The sequence below is a fragment of the Euphorbia lathyris genome, chromosome 1 (assembly GCF_963576675.1).
Source record: "Euphorbia lathyris chromosome 1, ddEupLath1.1, whole genome shotgun sequence".
In the NCBI taxonomy this organism is placed as follows: Eukaryota; Viridiplantae; Streptophyta; class Magnoliopsida; order Malpighiales; family Euphorbiaceae; genus Euphorbia; species Euphorbia lathyris.
In genome coordinates, this window is record NC_088910.1 from 65,189,094 (window position 1) to 65,208,234 (window position 19,141).

Sequence of the window (19,141 nt, forward strand, 5' to 3'; positions counted from 1 at the left end):
ACTCATTATAATCACGATTTTCATAATCTGTCTATCCATGATCTCTTTTTTTTAGAATCTATTCACGATCTTTTAATTCCAAATTCATGTGAGTGGGATTTGGAGTTAGTAGGTTTTTTTAAATGATCGAGATGTTTTTGAGATTGCTTGTGTACCAATTGTTGATTTGGAGGAGGAAGATAGTTGTATCTGGATGTTTAGCAAAAATGGAATTTATTAAGCTAAAATTAGTTATCAGATCTTTATGAAGCATGATTTTATTCATTCTTCATTAGATATATATGAAATCACAAATGGAAATCTTTCTAGCAGTCCAAATTACCACCAAAAGTTAAAAATTTTATATGGAGAGCAGCTCATGGATGTATTGTTGTCTGGGATTTGTTGTGTGGTAAAGGTATAGTTGTACTGGATATTTGCACTTTTTGTAAAAATTCATTTGAAAATTATTGGCATCTCTTCTATGGTTGTCCTTTTGCTCAGACTGTTGGAGAGAGGTAAAACTAGTGGATGTTTTGTCAAACCGTGTAGCAATTAGTGAAGGCTCCTTAGACTTGATTTCCATGGCGTTGGATAAACCAACATGTTACGATTGGGGAAGATTTTGTGTAATTATTTGGGGATTTTGGAAAGCGAGAAATAATTGACTTTGGAATGAAGAAACACATCGTTTTCCTTTTACCGTTTCAACATCGATCTCGTATCTATGTGAATGGCTAGCCGTACAAAACAACAGTGTTGTCGGTCCGGTAAATACAACATCAACAGGTCGAGCATCAGGCTCTACGGTTCCATTGGCGCCAATTCACTAGAATCGGCCGTCTTATGGCTAGGTGAAATGTAATGCTGATGCAACATTTTTAAGGATGAGAATAAAATGGGTTTAATGGTTATACGAGATCATAAAGGTCTTTTAATAGCAGCAAAATGAATCTTGCTCACATGTCAATTCAAGGTTATGGAGGCAGAGACCTTAGGAATTAAAGAAGCTTTATCATGGATAAAAGACATGCGTTTAAATAATGTAACAGTTGAATCAGATTCTGAGATTGTAGTAGAGGTTATGGACTGTTATGATGATAATGTTTATGAATTTGGTTCAATTATTAGATAATATCGTTGTATTTATTCTGTTATAAATTCGTGGTGAATTTATTTTGTTTATAGACAAGCTAACTTGGTTGCTCATTGTAATGCAAAGGCGGCTAAGTTTAATGGTGATCCTTCTGACTGGCTTGATGTTTTGCCATTTATGATTCACCTCTTACACTATGACTATATTTCATCATTTATGGAATGAATTTGATAGCACTCTTTTTCATTTATAAGTTACAAAGGCTAACTTAAAAAAATAAATAAATATTTTTAGTCATGAAAAAACTCCATGTTTGAGTTTTGTAAGGACTTTAAAAGAAAAAACGAAAAGGAACCCGAACTAACCAGAAGCAAAGGAGGCAAATACCCATGTTAAGGCATAACGCTGAAACCGCATTTCTGCCGGAACTTTGACCTACACCATCCCTTCCCTTCCCACACTACCTCCTTTACACACGCCCAGATCCTTCTATCTTTTCCTTTACCAAATTCCACACTTTTTCCTCTCTTCATTCCCATGTCTCAGATATGTCCGATTCTGCTTTTGTTTTGCCTTCTACTGCTCACTTTTAGAGCCGCCTCTTTTCCTTTGGGATCGCGTTCGCTCCTTCGTGAATTAGCCACCGATATCACCGTTAAGGCAGATTACGTTGTTGATTTGAACGTCTCGAATTTCGATACTGTTCTTGCAGATACTCCTGCTACTTTCGCCATCGTCGAATTCTACGCTCATTGGTCAGTTCTCTAATCATATAAATTCTGTTGTTTTTTAATATGATTCTTTTCCCTATCTGCTAGAGAACTTGAGAATCAATGGGTGCTGAAATTTTGTCTTTTGGAGGGATCATATCAACCAATCTGTTATATTGGCTTTTGGGTGGTAACTGAACTTGTGAGGTTTATTTTTCAGGCTTTTAACCACTATTTGGTTATTAACTTGCAAACTAAGCGTGTGTACTCAGCCCAGTCTCGGATGTGTCTATGATTTCAGCCAGATCAAATTTTTCTTTTGTCCACATAGAAAAAAATTACATTATGTTTGGTCAATAAAATGATTACAGCTCTATGGAATAGAGAGCGACAGCTTCAAGTATGACGCATTTTCCTGCTGGTTGAGGTTGAGGTTGGGCAATATCGTATTATCATCTCATATGAGTTTTGACTTGGTTTTGAAATTGGGTAGTTCGTCAAAACCTGAAAATTATGATTTGAAGTTTGAACTTAGAAATATGTTTTTTTTTTTTTTTTATTCATGTTAACTTCATATTGGAAAGATCGCTCATACAATATGATTTGTAGATGAATGAGTGGATTTGTTGTTTAAGTTATGAGATAGGTGCAACTTAAGAACTTCTAGATTTTGTCTGCGAATTGTTTCTAGTAATTTCTATCATAGCGTATACTAATATCAGAATGTTCGTATAAAATGCTAATAACTATTGTGGAAATTTTAGTTTTATTCCTTGCATCGCAGTTCAAGCTCACTTTTTGCCACTATTCGCTTACGGAAATAGTTTAGATGATATGTAGTAACAGAACCATGTTTTATCATGAGTTAACATGACCTCTCTTATAAGTGATAACAATATCTTGTTTCATTGTTTTAGAGGGATGAATCATACTTGTGCACCGGAAAAGGACATAATAAGTTTGCAATGTCAAACTTGTCTAAATACTGAAAATGTCACTAAAAGAACTTCTAAATTTTGTTTGCGAATTGGTACCAATATTAAAATGGGTGTATATTGTGAAAATTTTAGCTTTATTCCTTGCACCGCAGTTCAAGCTCACTTTTTGCCAGTATTTGCTTGCGGAAGTAGTTTAGATAATAAGTTGCCACTTGCCACAAAACGATGTTTCATCATGAGCTAACATGACCTCTAGTATGAGTGATAACAACATCTTCTTCATTGTTTTAGAGAGAAGAATCATACTTGTGCCCTGGAAAATGTTATAATAACTTTGCAATGTTAAACTTGTCACTGAAAAATGTGTTGTGGATTTATTTTATCTTTTTTGAATCTTAAGTTAGTTACTTGGTAGGCACAAGCCTATTTTCTGCAAAGCAATGTTACTTGTGCACAGACTGTTATGGTTTTTCCAAAATAAGATGTGAATCCCTCTTACAGTTATTTGTTGATGTTGAAAAGAACAATGTAAAAATGATGCTAATGTATGCTGTTCCAATAAATATATCAAATTGAAGAGTGGTGAAGTTAAGTGTATAGGAAATATCTAATGTTTATTGTTTATATTAGGGGCGTAATATGTCCTAATTTGGTTTTCTTAGGTGCTTCAAGCAACCCTTAAATGCAATTTTTTTTTTTTTTTGTGTGTAGTTGTATTGTAGTTGCTCCAATTGAGTCACATTGAGATTTTTTGTTTGTTATTTGCAAACAGGATTTGCCAATAAATGTACATAATATTGGGGAAACTTCACTGGTGGTCCCTGAATTGATCTTAAATTGCTTAAATGTCTCTGAACTTCATTTTTATTCTAATATATCAAATTTTTTATCTCAAAATTGTTTGGTACTTATCTGATGAGATGTCCATGGGTTGACACTTAATTGTTTTTCTTTTGGCCATTCTTATCAAATTTCACTCACATTCCTTATACTGAACTTGCATGATCCCGGGTTTTCCTTTCATATTTTAATGTATTTTTCATAATTTCTCTCTTAAAAATCGTTTTGGCTGTTTTATGATGAGATACCTGTAGGAAATTCAACATTTAGTATTATTTTTTTAGCTACGTAACCATTCTACTCAAAACTTTTCTTGAACTGATAATAATTGGAAAAGAAAAAGGTAAGTGGTATTTAAATTGAAGAAGTTGATTAATAGATCTCAACATCTCATGCACAACCGATAAACAATTTCAATTGCCTATTGTGTCTGAATACTCTGAAAATACCATAAGGAATATTAAATAAGAAGTATAACCAAAAGAAGCATGATCATTCGTAATGCAAAGAAGCATTAGTGAACCTACATTTTGAGATGAGAAAAGGAAATAATAACAGGAAAATAATTCTGTGAAACTATTTGAAAAACAAATCTGATTTTTAAAAGATAAATATATGACCAGAATCCAGGTCAGTTCTGGAAAAATGTGTGTAGAATGACTTTATAGCCTATGGGAAAAAGATTTACATGTCAGTTTCTTGGTGGGCCACCTACGAGAAACTGATCAAAAGGATGATTTTTTTGATACATATGAATTTAAGCGATCATGTGACAAGTTCAGGGCCATGTATGAAAGTTATCCCATTGTAGTTCTTACAAACTAATTGTTGGTGTAATGTGCATAAAAAAGTTAGGTGTAGCAGCTAATGCAACATTTATTTAGGTGCAGCATTATTATAGCATTTTTATTTATTAATCTATGTTTACACAGTTCCAGTATGTTCAGTTTTGTGCAAACAGGAATGGATTCTCTACTCTCCATCTTTATGGTGGAGGATTTGAAATGATGGATCATTTGGGATCTGCAATCATATTGGAGTTCTGTAATTTGCAGTCCGTGCCAGTGGGAGTTATCTAATCTCTCCTTTTGCCTTTGTTCTGTTTGAATAGAACTGGCATTAGCAGAAAAGGATAAAGAGTTTTGTTTAAAGTTCAGTTACTATTCTCTGAGATCATTAGTCTCTCCAAATAAGCCCCTTGAGCAAAAATAGATAGAAAAGTAAGGTGATGTTTGATAAAACTGAAAATTAAGTATTGAAAAAATAAGTACTTAATTTTAAGTGTTGAATATTATAAATGCTGAAAGTATTAAATGGTATAACTGTTTGATAAATAGTAAAAATAAGTATTGAAATTTAAAGGTCTAATACATCACCAGCTCCCTGAACTTCGTTAGTGTCTTACCAGCTCCCTAAACTTGCTTATTTTCGTATCACCAGCTCTCTAAACTTGTCTATAAAAGTAGATTAGCTTCCTGAACTTTGCAAGTGTCTCACCAACTCCCTAAACTTGCTTATTCCGTATTATGGTTTTTGTATTTAATTGTTACGGAATAAGCAAGTTAAGGGAGTTGGTGAGGTACTTGCAAAGTTCGGGGAGCTAATCTACTTTTATGGACAAGTTTAGGGAGATGGCGATACGAAATAAGCAAGTTTAGGGAGTTGGTGAGACACTAACAAAGTTCAGGGAGCCAATCTACTTTTATGGACAAGTTCAGGGAGCTGGTGATGTATTAGGCCAAATTTAAAATATTAGTATGTTCAAGTTAAATATTTTGACTTTCCATATTAACTTAATTGAATAATTTAAGTGGCTAATAAAAAATAGTTATCAAACACACTTAAACTAAATAAGGGCTTAATACATTAATTTAAGTGATTTTTTCTTTTATCAAATGGGGCCTAAGTGCCCAGAACACAATCTACTCAATTGTCAAATTGATTTCCAGTCAATTGCTCTACAACTAGATCCCGAACACGGGCATAACAATGCCCCTGATATGTATTGATGGAAGGCCATTGAAGTTGCTTGATTTGATGTTGGTTGTCTTTGGCTTCTCTTGTATGAAGATTCATATTTTCAACATGTTGTAGGAGAGCTCTCTTTTGTCTGTGTCCATGTACTACTTGGACACATGAAAGTATGTCTTTATTGGGTTGCTGATGTTGCTATTCTTGTTGCAAGGAACTTAACCTCAAGTATAGTTTAACCATTCTTCCTAGTAAAAGAAAATTTTCAAGTATAAGTTTAACCATTTAAATATTGATTCATGTATTCACGTTTAAAACCTAAAATGGAATGTACTTGTGAATGTCAAAAGGGTAAATTACACCCATGGCAACTCAATGTTGCCCTTGACATTATGGCCTACTTCAAAACTTGACATAAAAGTCAATCAACTTTTCCCTTTACTAATATTATGGCTCCTTATGAAAGTAAACAGCTTCAAAATGACTGATGACGACCTCAGAATGAACAAAGTCGAAGATTTAAAGTTGTTTATAAACACATTTACCATAGAACCAAGTTTTCGATTTTCCAAATCACCATTTTCAGTACTCTCTCTCCTAACCAAACAACACCTAAATGACCTCAAAACCAAAAAGTACAAGAATTAAAGTTGCTTATAATATCATTTTCATCAGCTCTACAATGGAGCCTACCTACTATTAGAATGGTTCAGTTAGGTTGAGTGACTTTTATGTTAGTAAAGGTCAAAGTTAAGTGACTTTTATGTCAAATTTTGTAGTTGAGTGACCATAATGTTAGTAAGGTCAAAGTTGAGTGGCCATGGGTGTAATTTACTTGTTTCAAAAACCACATTTACTGAAATAACACATTTGTGTATCTTAACCCATTGTATATTCTTTATATCTAATGTATGATATACTTGTTTTTGTGTCTGTATTTATGTGATATTATTCTTTGCTTACTAATATTTCTTTTTCAGGTGCCCTGCTTGCAGAAATTATAAGGTATACACCTGTAGACATTTTTGTGCTCAACATTTTTCATGTATATTTTCTTATTGCTTTTATTTTGGATATTCAAACATGCAGCCTCACTATGAAAAGGTTGCAAGGCTTTTTAATGAACCTGATGCAGTACATCCTGGTATTGTATTGATGTCGAGGGTGGATTGTGCACTGAAGGTATGCTTAGTGTCTTGTCCAGTTCTTATGAATGCTGTTAATTTTCTTATCTATTGAATTGAACTGATAATTAACAGTTTCAACAAAGTCAAATTCACATTTCGCTTGTAGGATTGTCAAGTCCTCTCTTTGGATGATTACTTTTTGAAATTTATTGCATCTCTTATCAGTTTACTTAAAAAGCATGCTTAGTGATTATTTCCTTTTTAACTTGTTCGGCAGCACAGATAAATAACAAACTCTGTGATAAATTTTCTGTGAGTCACTATCCCATGCTATTTTGGGGCCCACCTTCAAAATTTATATCTGGTGGTTGGGAACCTAATCAAGAGAAAAGTGAAATACGTGTAATTGATGATGGACGGACAGCTGAGCGCTTGCTTAATTGGATCAATAAGCAATTGGGCAGGTATGAGTTATCACTTCGCATATCTTTTTTTTTTTTAGATACTTAAATTGTATTTTTCTGTATCTTTAGCCTAAAAGGTGTGATGTTGGAATATCTTGATGTTGTGCTAGCTAAATTAGCCACGACTTCTCAGTTTGGCATTTTCTCCCATATACATAGGTGAAATCATCGTAGAGAACCATTTCTCGTGTTCTTCAGCAGTTTGTGTTTGAACCCGAATAAATTGCTGATTTTTGTTCCTTGTTTGGCATGGATTTTGAATCTAGATAGCAGCTACTCTGCTCATAGCAGCTGTATCATGTCCTACTAATATACTGCCAAAAGGCTAACATTTTCTTTTACTTCAATGGACCAAACTATATGTCTATCAAAAAAAGTGCTCATTCAGCCAAATCATTTATGTTGGACTAAATAAATTTCTATGTGCAAATGATCTTTTGCATTACAACGCATGCTTCAAATGCAGCACGATGAACTCTTTTGCTAAAAGAAAACCTGGAGTTCCATGTTGGTTATAAGCTGGTGTAATAAAACATCTTTTCTGTGGCTTGCATTACTGAGATTTCAAAACTGCTTGAAAATCAATGATTCTTTATCATTTGCCTATCAAATTGAGCTGAACTTGCCTTGTGTAGTATTATGCAACAGTCTTGTTATAACATATGTAGTTCTAGTGTTGTTGATGTCAATCATATAGACAGTAGCAAATGAAGAAATAATTATTTTGTCCTCCAATTTCTATCTGAAGGTCATTCAACTAGATCACTAATTTAGGTGATAGAGATAGACATTCTAGTTTTAGCCTGATAGAGAACGACATAACATTGTGAAAGATAATTTTGCTTTTGGTAATTTCTATATCGCAGCTGAAGTTATTGTTTAATTTTTATATCTGACTGAATTTTACATGCATTTGTAAAGTTTTCTGGTCAGATCTTACCATATACGGAGAACAAAATTGTTAGGATGATTGTTATGGTTGTGGTCGTTATATTTCTACATCACAGTTGAAGTTATTGCTTACTTTTATCCTACTGATCGTAATTACATGCTTTTGTAACAAATTTGTGATCAGATATACTACACAATGAGAACTTTTTTCTTAAGCATGGTAACACAATAAGAGTAAAGGTTAAAATTGACTATTAGCAGTGGCGGTTACTGCTAAAAGGGCAGAAAAGAATCTGCCACAGTGCCTCCTGTTTATGATCTTCAAGCCTGTGTATCCACCTCTACCAGCCCCTTCCCATAGTTTTCTTCTACTCAAGTCGTGAAAAATTCTCACCACTTGAAACAATTGGTTGGTTTCTCAGCAATGAGGCAAAACCAAGAGTTCTATTAGTTTCTTGATGAGGGGACAAATTTGGTGTATTAATTTGATATATTCACTTAGGCTTAATGCTTCTCCAGCCCCCTTAACTTGTCCAAATTGGTCATTTTACCCCTCCAACTCATCGAATGTCCTATTTACCCCCCTTAACTCCATAAAACTGGTATTTCTCACCCCCTTAACTTGTCCAAATTTATCATTTTACCCCTTCTCAACTCATCGAATATCCTATTTACCCCCTTAACTCCATAAAATTGGTATTTCTCACCACTTATGATCCTATTTACCCTCTTAACTCCATAAAAATGGTATTTCTTATCCCTTTATAATAGTAAAAAAAGTTAAAAAGAGAAAGAATGAATAAAAAATACAAATAACAAGAACATTAATATAAACAAGTTAAATACATTATATGTAGGGATAATGTACCAAAATAGGCCTATGATTTTTGGAAAAGTATCAATTTGAGTTCCACTTACAAAATAGCATAAATATAGGTTTAACGTTTAAAAAAAGTTATCAACTTAGGCTTCGATAACGGATTGTAAGGGGTGAAAAATACCACTTTTATGGAGTTAAAGGGGTAAATAGAACATTCTATGAGTTGGGGGGATAAATGGACAAGTTGAGGGGGTGAGAAATATCACTTTTATGGAGTTAAGGGGGGTAAATAGGACATTCGATGAGTTGAGAGGGTAAAATGACCAATTTGGACAAGTTAAGGGGGCTGGAGAAGCATTAGACCTATTCACTTATTAGCTAGCTGTATTTATTTTAGTGGATTCCTTTATTATGTGTTGTTTTTATATATTCTGCAAACTTAAAAAAGAAAATTGTTGTCATAGGCCATTATTGTTAAGAAATAGCTCCAGTGTTCTGTTTTATGTGACAACGATTTAAGACATGCATTGCTGTAACGTTTCTTTGTTTCAAGTGATGTAACCTTTTTATTAATTTGTTATGGCCTGATATTTCAATATTTCACTGCCTCTTAGTTTCAGTCACTATCTCATCCTACTTTCTGTGATCTTTTGTAGCTCATATGGTCTGGATGATGAAAAGTTCGAAAATGACCTTCCATCAAATACCACAAATCCTGGACAGGTTTACTGTCGAGAAAACTAAAATTTTCTTTTGGTATTTCAATTATGAATTGTTTATTTTCCTTTTGATGATAACTTGTGTGCTGCATGGTTTATGCAAGATTGCACGCGCAGTATATGATGTTGAAGAGGCAACAGCCATTGCTTTTGAAATTATAATTGAACACAGGGTAGTCATTTTTTTTTGTTGCGGTTATGTATTTTGCATCTGCCTTGTATTTGTTCCTTCATCTTCCTCATCTGTGATTTTATGCTTTTGCTGCAGATGATGAAATCTGAAACTCGGGCTTCACTTATAAAATTCCTGCAGCTTTTAGTGGCACATCATCCTTCAAAGAGGTAATGACCAAATTTTTGGAATGAAATTTTTGGTGTTTCCTTCATTGATTTACTCTAGACTACTTGTATTAGATGCCGGAAGGGAACTGCAGAAGTGCTCGTAAACTTTGATGACTTATACCCACCAGATGGAAAACAAGAAGTTGTCAGTAATGGCAAGAGTGCACTGGGGAATTTCCAGATTTGTGGGAAAGAAGTTCCTCGAGGATATTGGGTAGGAATTTTTTTTTATATTTCTTCCCGTTCTCTTTTGAGGATGCCAGCAAGCTGTTCAAATAGTCCTTTTGTTAAGAGGAAATTTTATTTATTATCAGTATTTGGAGAATAAGATCATATATAGATACATTTTAGAAAGAAAAAGACCCCAGTACTTTGCTTATTGTTATTTGATATTATGTACTTCATTGACTTGATTCCTGTTATATGATGTTGAATATAGAATTGCAAATGTGCTTTTATGATCCCATTATACAGATCTATAATTGAGGTACTTCTCAGTTTTTAATTCATAATTGCTCAATTTTGATCTGTTTTCGGTGATATTGTTCAGGCATGTTTACATCTCTCCTTTAATCACTCCCTTTTCATCTCCTCCCCTATCCATAAAGAAGCTGGGCATGAGATTTTGATTCTAATTTATTGAATTCCAAAAATAATAAAGTTAACTGCTTAGCATTTTCAGACCCTTGTATGATAAGAGTGCATTTGAGCCTACTTTTCCTGAAACTTCAGTAATCTGGTTGAGTTAATTTAGCTTTGAAGTTTTGAAGTTCTTGAAGAAATCATCTGTTATGATTCATCTATCTCATTTACTCACAAGCAAATTAAATATATAATTAGTGAACACTGATAATTATTCTTTTTTTTTTCCATATCTTATTTAGTGAGTTGATATTCATCTCGGCTGCAAATTAACTATCTCACTTTTTGTTTCTTCACATTCCTGAGCTTTATTTTCTTTTATTATTTACAATAACTTCATGTGTTTTTCAGTTGTTTTGCCGTGGCAGCAAGAATGAAACTCGGGGCTTTAGGTAAATATCTGATCTTTTTTCTCTTGCTGATGCACTTTCTACAACAAGCTCATGCATTGCAAGCTTTATTCCGGCATGGCAATTTACATCCGTCTGGAGTTTCACCTTCTCAATTTAAAGTCCCTGATAGGTTATTTGTTGAATTTGCATTACTTTTCAGACCAATGTCTGTCAAGCTTGAAATCAGTGTATCATGACAAATTCCCTTTAAACTTAGCATCTATAGTAGTCCTATCTCGTCAATGGGATTCACCATCTATCTATATTGGTTTACTATTTTGCAGTTGCGGATTATGGGTTCTATTGCATTCATTGTCTGTGAGAATTGAGGATGGAGAGAGCCAGTTTGCCTTCTTAGCTATATGTGATTTTGTCCACAATTTCTTTATTTGTGAGGAGTGTCGCCAGCATTTCTACCACATGTGTTCAAGGTAAAGCTAGTCATTATTGGTTGGGTTGTAAGTGCTCCAAGCTTCTTTTAGCTAACTATGGCTTCTAAATTACAGTGTTGGTATTCCCTTCACCTCTTCTCGAGATTTGGTCCTTTGGTTGTGGAAGGCGCATAATAAAGTAAATGAGAGATTAATGAAGGAAGAAGCATCTCTGGGAACAGGTGACCCTAAGTTTCCTAAGATCTTTTGGCCTCCAAAGCAGTTATGTCCTTCATGTTATCTCTCTCAAAGCCAGAAGGATGGTGGAATGAGTCAGATTGAGTGGAACAAAGACGAGGCATACAAGTTCTTGACTATTTATTATGGGAAATCACTTGTCTCTCTTTACAAGGAGGATGTGATGGGCAATGAAGCGACTGATGGGGCTAGTGATGATTTGGTAGCCTCAGCAAATGCATTTGTGGTGCCTGTGGGGGCTGCATTGGCAATTGCTCTTGCCAGCTGTGCATTTGGGGCACTTGCTTGTTACTGGCGTTCCCAGCAGAAGAGTCGGAAGTATTACCACCAACTACACTCTTTAAAGAACATATGATATTTAGGAGGGCAGAGCTTTTGCCAAAAAAAAAAAAAAAAAAAAAAAACAAAAAGAAAAAAGAAAAATTAATGAAGTTTAAAGGAAAGAGAAAAAGATAAAGAGAGAAAGAGAGATTTTGATAGGTAGGACGTAAATTTCTTATTTGTTTTCATTCACTAATATTTCAGGCCGAGGAGGAAGGCAGAACTAAAATAGTTAGGAGGGTCAAATCATACACAGCCTCGGATGAGATCAAGCTCTGACAGAATGAAGATTACAAGTTACTTGGCCTACATTGCCTTGCTTGGAGGTCCTTTTCTGTATCTTTTTTTTCTTCTTTTTACTCAACATAAACTTGGGTTGTACAGATTATACCGTTATCATTGTTTTGGAAAAGAAATTTCCCTTTTGGCATTTCAATTGAATTTATTTCATGTACATGCAGCCATAAAGGCACACACACATCATATATATGTATAGCATAATGGTTGGTGTTATACTGAGACTGAGAGAACATTGCTGGTGTACAGTGTGCTTGTTGTACACACCTGGATTTGAAGCTACACAAGATGACTAGGGGAAGAGATGATCCAAATTCTGTTAACATGAAGAAGCACAGATCTATTTGATTCTCTTACTGCATCCCCCATTTGCCGATGTAGTTTCATCAAGCTTTATGATGTACGGTCTCCTGATACTGAAGCTCATCTGGGGAAGATGATGACAGTGCATTATATCTTTACAAAATAACATATTGTTGAATTCAAAGTGAACATTTTGTTTGTTATCCGGTGGGTAAAAGCAGTTGATCTGGGAGTCTTTGTTATGGGCGGCTTGGCTTAGGCTAGCAGTGAGAAAAGCAATTGATCCGGGTGTCTTTGTTATATATATAATCTGTAGTTGCCCTGCCATTTTAGATGTCCTGCCTTCAGAGCTACAAGAGCAGAAATTGCTATGTTTTCTTGAGTTGAATTTCTGCTTTAGATAAATATTGCATCATCGGGAATAGGATCATCTTTATACTTATAAGTCACCAATATTTAGAAGAAGAGTCATTCGTACTGGAGGATTGGCAGAAAGTCTCTACTCAAGAGCTGAAGCTTATGTTAGATTGGAAGCAAATTTGCCCATCTTAAGTAGGGTAGGCTCAGCTAATTGTCGAGAATGAGCATTAGAAAAGAAGCCCCATATCGTTGGACATTAATTAGAGATATAAACCTGTAATTGTACGACCCGACCCAATTGTGCAAGACTGGAGTTCTACCAATTGAGCTATATCACCGTGCCAAGTGGAGCATATACAAAAGAACCATGCTCATTCTATTCTTCTTTTCCACATCTGGGTCATCCAAGACTTGAACCAATTTTAGTTGGGCTCTTGCAATTGGATTGTTGGGATAAACTATAAATTTAGCCTTAAGATTATTAAGGGAGAGTGAATTTAGTTTTTATATATAACATAATGCAATTTTAAGTATAACATTTATCTGACGGTGCAATTTAGACCTGATTAATGAAAGATCAGTTTTTTTTTTTCTGTAACAGAAGATGTGCCGTTGCAAACCTTATTAGGTGGTTAGAACGTTGGAGGTTGAATGGCGGTCAGAACATAGAAATTGCACATTAAAAAACTTGCATTTTCTTAACGAAGTTTGAAATTGCACCTTTTGGTAAACGTTTTATACATTGGTACTAAATCCGCTCTCCATAATGTACAAGGTGTGAAAATACCCCAACGTTGCGGATAAGAGCAGTTTTATCCCTAATATAAGGTACAATTATACACCTAATGTTGTAAGTTGTATCAATTATATCCACAACATTTGAAAGTTTAGTTGATTTTTAGTCATTCTTAACATTTGAAAGTTTAGTTGATTTTTAGTCATTCTTAACATTTGAATGTTTGGTCAATTTTTAGTTGGCTTAATACATCATTTACCTCCTGAATTTGTCCAAAAAGATTGATTGGCTCCCCGAACTTTCAAAGTGTTCCGATGGCCCCTCAACTTGCACAAAATGTTTAGTTAGCCTTTGAATTTACGTAAAATGTAATCAATTAATCACTCCGTTGCAAAAAAGTAAGTTAAATCCGAAAGATGTATTCCCCGCATCTTAGAATGTTATCACATAATTCAAAAGTAGATTAAAAAGGAAGTTATTACTTGATGAACTATAAAAATTTGTATTCTCTAATATTAGAACCACATACCCCGATTTTGGTCGTTTTACTTTTTGTTTAAGATGCTTGCAATAATTCTTCCTCATTTAACTTACTTTTTTACAACCGGGTGATTAATTGATTACATTTTACGCAAGTTCATATGACTAACTGAACACTTTATGCAAGTTGAGGGGGCTATCCGGACATTTTCAAAGTTCAGGGAACCAGTCAAGCTTTTTCGACAAGTTCAGGGAGCAAATGATGTATTTAAGCCATTTTCAGTCATTATTAATGGAACACTCTACAAAGTTAAGAATCTCGTTATCTTCACCGGATCAAAGACATGTGTATGAGATATCTTTTTAAACTTTTTAATTTTTTTTTTTCACGTGTGTACGCCATCTTTGATTTGTTATTGGTGAATGACAATATGATGCAAATGAAGTAGAGATAATGAAATCATGACTGTGTAAATATAATTATAGTTAGGTTTAAAAATTATTTTAACTTGCAAACATTAGGAGGATAATTATACCATTAAATGTTAACGGTAAAATTGCTCTTAGATTAAATGTCAACGTGAAATTATTTTACATTTTATCATCTTCTGAAATAATTATAGAGCTAAATTTATATCTTATTTTATAGTGATAGTATTTTTTTTACAGAGAGGATTGTTTTAGGTTGATAAAAACGTAGACCCAGATATAAGATGATGGATTGTTCAGATATAGTATGAATGATAGATGCACAGTAGAATGATAAATAAAACATATTCATTGTTTCCAACAGGTATAAAAAAAAAGTATTGTGACATTGTCATAAAAATGGAAGAAAATTACAGTTGCGTAGCTTGTTCTTGTAATTTATGCATATTTCTTGGTATAAATCCAATTTATGATAGCAAACAAAAACTAGTATATCTTCTTCATTACTGATTTCTTTTTTGTACATATGTTTGTATTTACAGTTTAGTGTACAAGGTTACCCAGATCATGGAAATAGCTTTCTCTAACAAGCTATAAAATAAATCAATTGAACATCAGGATGAGTCTTTCCTTGATTCATATGCTTTGTGGCTAAGCCTGCAGGCTCGGATGCTCAGCTTCTTCATCATCTTGGGGTGGGGGCTCCTAACCAAACAAATATATACACAATGCTCAATAACATTGATGACTAAAAAATGATGATTACAGATTTGCATACTGTGAGTGTCGGGAATTTACCTGTTGAAAGCGCCGACGCTGGATAGCAGCTACAACTCTCACCATCACATAAATTGGAATAACAATCCCAGCAATTCGCAGAAATAACAACTGTCACACAACACTTGTTAATATTTGCATTCATACAAGTACCATTTCATTCAAATTTCAACTAAATGTCCTCACCATTAGGAGTGGGAAGGAAATGACATTGTTTCCAGAAAGGATGACCGGAAGAGTATGTCGTAAAACCAGAAGAATCATGAACTGCAAAAATGTAAGCAACAAACATCTAACACTTGTTCAAACTAAAACACATTCAAATTCTTAAGTTGCAAATTGCCTTCTTGGGATGATGAATAGAGAAATTTACAGCTATAAGAAGAGTGCGGCAGCAGATCAAGTTTCGTGTTGAGGTAGGATAATCTTCATCATCAGAATGAAGGAAGTTACGGTCCGTAGACACCATTATAAGGCGAGGACCATGCAAGTCTCTTCTAGAAGTCCCCCAATTTCCCCTGATCAAACCCAACCAGCACAGGTAAGTCTCAGTGAAAAGAAATACTTACATTCCACACAATAGAATAGCATCAAATACCTGATGTTCATAGGAATCCGTCCAATTCGAAACAAGGGTGGTGGAGCTGTATAACCAGGCTTGAATTGCTGAAAACCAACCAATTTGTTATCATTAAACAGCAATGCTGCAAACACAAAGATAAATCAGAAGAAAAAGGAAGCTACCTGATGGCATATTTCACACATGGTATTACCCTTCTCATTGCACCACCTTTGAATACATCTCCGGTGAGCATACTGCAAACACAAAGAATCACCTAAGCTATGAATAACATCAACTTTCAACTTTTCTCATATGCCCTATTTTTCATTGCTCCAATCCTACAAATTCAACCACTAATATATACATACAGAGATTAGGAGTTTTTCAGAGACATTTTCCAAAACATCAGATTTGTATAATTTTAACTATTTCATATGCTTCAATGAGAAGATAACAAACATCCTCATCTTTTTAAAACAATATTAAAGAATACAGAACAAGTCAAATATCAAAATTAATGACTATAATGGAAAGTAATTGACAATGAAATATATTAGAATGATCCAAAATTAAAGTAACCTCATTTAACAATCATTTCTTCTATAAACAAAAAAAAAAAAAAAAAAAAAACAAAAATTCCCAGAAGTTGAATTTGTGTGATAAAAAGGAGAGGTATTGTTTTGTAACCTTCAAGCTCCCAGAACAGGAACAAGGAGTCTCCATGTTAGAATCAGCATCCTCATCCTGGCATATCCTGCACTCAACTATTTTTTTAGGAGTTGATATTATATCTCCCAAATCCACTGTATGAGTATGGTAAGATATATCAGTTATTGTTTCAGCTTCTACAAATTGGTTTCTGCTTGCAATTGCTGCTTCTAATGTGGATTCTGTCAGCAATCGATCCACCAACAACACAAAATGATCCCCCATTGATCAAAACAAGGCCTTGTTCTTCGGTGGATAACCTGAAAACCAAAACCCAATTTAGTTCCTTTAATGACAAAACAACAACATTCAAAGCTGAAGAGTCAAAAGAAAAAAGGTAGAATCTTTAACTGAAACTTCTCAACAAACACAAGAAATGAGAAAGACCCAATCCAGAGGAAGAAAATACGATAAAGTTAAAAGGAGATAAAGAAAGGCATATGCAGAAAGACGAAGACCTTTCCAAAATGGAGGCGTAATAAGAATCAACAAGTATGGAGACTTACAAGAAGGGGAATCTTAATTCCTTGAAGCTAAGAAAAGCCTCTAAATTTGTGATGAAGCAAGAGATTGATTGAAGAAACACAAAATCAGCATATCATCATAAGCTTTGGAAACATTTCTCGCCTTTTGCTAGCTCTGCGAACCTTTATGGCGTATATATATGATAAACGTATGAGTGACTAATTACTACTCACATAAATAATTAAATATTGGATGAGATTTGTTCTGTTAATTAGAGAGAGAGAGAGAGAAAGAGAGAATGAAGCGGCAAACTGTGACTTGTATCATTTCCACCTTTTACTTCGCCTTGACATGTTCAATTTCTTTCCACTTTCTTTCCTTTTACTTTATATCCATTTATATTATTAATTCCTACTCAAAACGTGTGCGTTATTCACATAACATGATTTTCTTTATCATATATGTATATTGAAAATCAAACAATATTCAATTAAATATTAATAAGGGTATGGGGTTTTTTCGTTAGCGGATTCCGCTAGCTCTCCTCCTACATCGGGAACTGTCCTTGTGGATACTCCGACGGTCAAGTTAGTAGATAAAATAAGATAGAACAAATAATTCGCAAAGAGTTATAGAAAGAGAGATACTGAATCCTTTACCAACAGTCTAGTCTGTCTATTTATAGGGATTGAAGTTAATGATCAATGCTCTTGTGTTCTTGTGATTTGGCTAAGTGGGCCTGAATGTTATGCAAATGTGACTTCTAACCTGCATGTGTTTGATCCGTTTGTTAAGAAGAACCAGATCGCTCAATATATTTCTAGGGTGTCTACCTCAACAAGTGAGGCTTGGGCGGTCGGAGAGTTAGTTGAACAGGGGACAAAGCAAGAGGTGGATGAGGAGCTCTCTGCTGACAAAGGTGGGAAAGAGGATGAAGAGGTTGTTCCCAGGATGGGGAGGAACAAACGGTCCGCAAAACGGATCCTCAAGCCGATGAAGGTGAACTTGGTGTTGGAAGATGATGATGCCGTTTGGGGAGAACAAAGGTCATGATGCTGACATCCATGATGTCGAGCTTCATGATGCTACTGTTGGAGGGGAGAAAAGGGAAGTCGAGGCCAAGGGGTCGAAGAGGTAGCATATAGAGGAGTTCAAAGAGCACGGTGGGGATGGCTCCAAAGAAAAAATTGTTGATTCTAGTGGAGGTAGTCCATCAACGTGCTTTAGTCCTCAGAAAGCTGCGTTTATAGCGGACATGGATGAAAAGCTCCATCTGTTTCTTCAGTTTTTTGGTCAAATGCGTCATGATGAAGACATGAAAAAATTCCTTGTTGGCGCGCCAAATGGACAGTTTGGAAGATGTGCTTGGTGAAAACAAGAGAAGGGAGACAATGCTTATCAGAAGCTATTTGAGGTGCACAATGATGTCATATGGAGTGGTAAGTTTCCCTTTACTTTGTGATGATGTTGCCTTTTGGAATTTGTCTAAGTGGGGTAAATTTTTACAGGGCTTGGTGGATAGTCATGAGGCATATATGATGTATCATTGCAAGGAGAAGGAACTGGAGCATAGTCGGGATGTCCTAGTGGACAAGGAAATGGAGATAGCAGTGTTGCGCCAGCTGGCGGAGAAACAGTTTGCTAAGATGGACTTATTAAAGACATCAAAGCAAGTGATGCTTGCAGATTTTGGGGGTCGTACATAGAAGGTGGAGAAGTTGGAGGCCAAGGCTAAATATATGATGTGACGCTGGCCTAGAGAGAAAAAGAGTTGCAGTCGGCTGCACTCATAGCATCCATTGAGAAGGAGAAAAGAGTTGAACCAGAAAAGAAATTGGTTGAACTCTAGAGTGATAATGATTTGGAGAAGTTCACACTGGAGATGGATCTTTGAGACGCGCGTAAACGTGCCGATGCTGTTGAGAGCGAGCGAGAATCTTTCTGTCGTGCTCGTGACGTTTCCCAAAAGGTTGCTTTAGACTTGAAAACGTTTGTGGAAGGTTGTGAAATGTGGTTGGTGCAGGCTGTGAGTAGGGCATGGATATGAAGCAAGGGGAGGAGCCTTGATACAGGGCTCACACGGTGTGTGAGGTCAGCCACACTTCGTGTGAGTTAGGTGAGCATCTAGAAACTGGGCAAGGAA

At 35.0% G+C, this 19,141-nt stretch overlaps 2 protein-coding genes across 8 annotated transcripts; one reads left to right on the forward strand and one right to left on the reverse strand.

Moving 5' to 3' along the window:
- The first annotated feature begins 1,390 nt into the window (after positions 1 to 1,390).
- Positions 1,391 to 13,369, forward strand: LOC136235821 (sulfhydryl oxidase 2). 7 transcript variants are annotated; one of them, XR_010691958.1, is made up of 13 exons: positions 1,392 to 1,830; positions 6,515 to 6,539; positions 6,624 to 6,716; positions 6,944 to 7,125; positions 9,493 to 9,559; positions 9,660 to 9,728; positions 9,824 to 9,897; positions 9,970 to 10,111; positions 10,891 to 10,931; positions 11,216 to 11,362; positions 11,438 to 11,878; positions 12,086 to 12,207; positions 12,343 to 13,369. XR_010691958.1 is itself a non-coding variant. In XM_066025874.1 (12 exons), the coding sequence occupies exons 1-12, from the start codon at positions 1,613 to 1,615 to the stop codon at positions 12,111 to 12,113; spliced, it is 1,527 nt and encodes a 508-aa protein (XP_065881946.1). In that variant the 5' UTR covers positions 1,392 to 1,612; the 3' UTR covers positions 12,114 to 12,311. The 7 variants fall into 7 exon arrangements, 5 of the variants coding, with proteins under 5 accessions (XP_065881943.1, XP_065881946.1, XP_065881977.1 ...); XR_010691959.1 differs by having other exon boundaries at positions 12,428 to 13,365; XM_066025874.1 differs by lacking the exon at positions 12,343 to 13,369 and having other exon boundaries at positions 12,086 to 12,311.
- A 1,485-nt stretch (positions 13,370 to 14,854) lies between these two features.
- LOC136208763 (uncharacterized) lies at positions 14,855 to 17,350 on the reverse strand. Its single transcript, XM_065999981.1, has 8 exons — positions 17,040 to 17,350; positions 16,513 to 16,793; positions 16,008 to 16,079; positions 15,862 to 15,929; positions 15,637 to 15,781; positions 15,450 to 15,530; positions 15,285 to 15,374; positions 14,855 to 15,191 (listed from the first exon to the last, which is right to left on the reverse strand). Exons 2-8 carry the CDS (start codon positions 16,756 to 16,758, stop codon positions 15,138 to 15,140), a joined length of 756 nt encoding a protein of 251 aa, XP_065856053.1. The 5' UTR covers positions 16,759 to 16,793; positions 17,040 to 17,350; the 3' UTR covers positions 14,855 to 15,137.
- Between the last annotated feature and the right edge of the window lie 1,791 nt (positions 17,351 to 19,141).

Excerpts from the sequence above, each read along its gene's own strand:
- LOC136235821 (XM_066025905.1), top strand. The coding sequence starts at position 1,613 with ATGTCTCAGATATGTCCGATTCTGCTTTTGTTTTGCCTTCTACTGCTC. Across the intron at positions 1,831-6,514 it reads GTCGAATTCTACGCTCATTG|GTGCCCTGCTTGCAGAAATT; the intron begins GTCAGTTCTCTA and ends TTTCTTTTTCAG. Across the intron at positions 9,898-9,969 it reads GCACATCATCCTTCAAAGAG|ATGCCGGAAGGGAACTGCAG; the intron begins GTAATGACCAAA and ends TACTTGTATTAG.
- LOC136208763 (XM_065999981.1), bottom strand. The coding sequence starts at position 16,758 with ATGGGGGATCATTTTGTGTTGTTGGTGGATCGATTGCTGACAGAATCC. Across the intron at positions 16,080-16,512 it reads CCTGTTCTGGGAGCTTGAAG|TATGCTCACCGGAGATGTAT; the intron begins GTTACAAAACAA and ends TTGTGTTTGCAG. Across the intron at positions 15,531-15,636 it reads GCCGCACTCTTCTTATAGCT|TTCATGATTCTTCTGGTTTT; the intron begins GTAAATTTCTCT and ends ACATTTTTGCAG.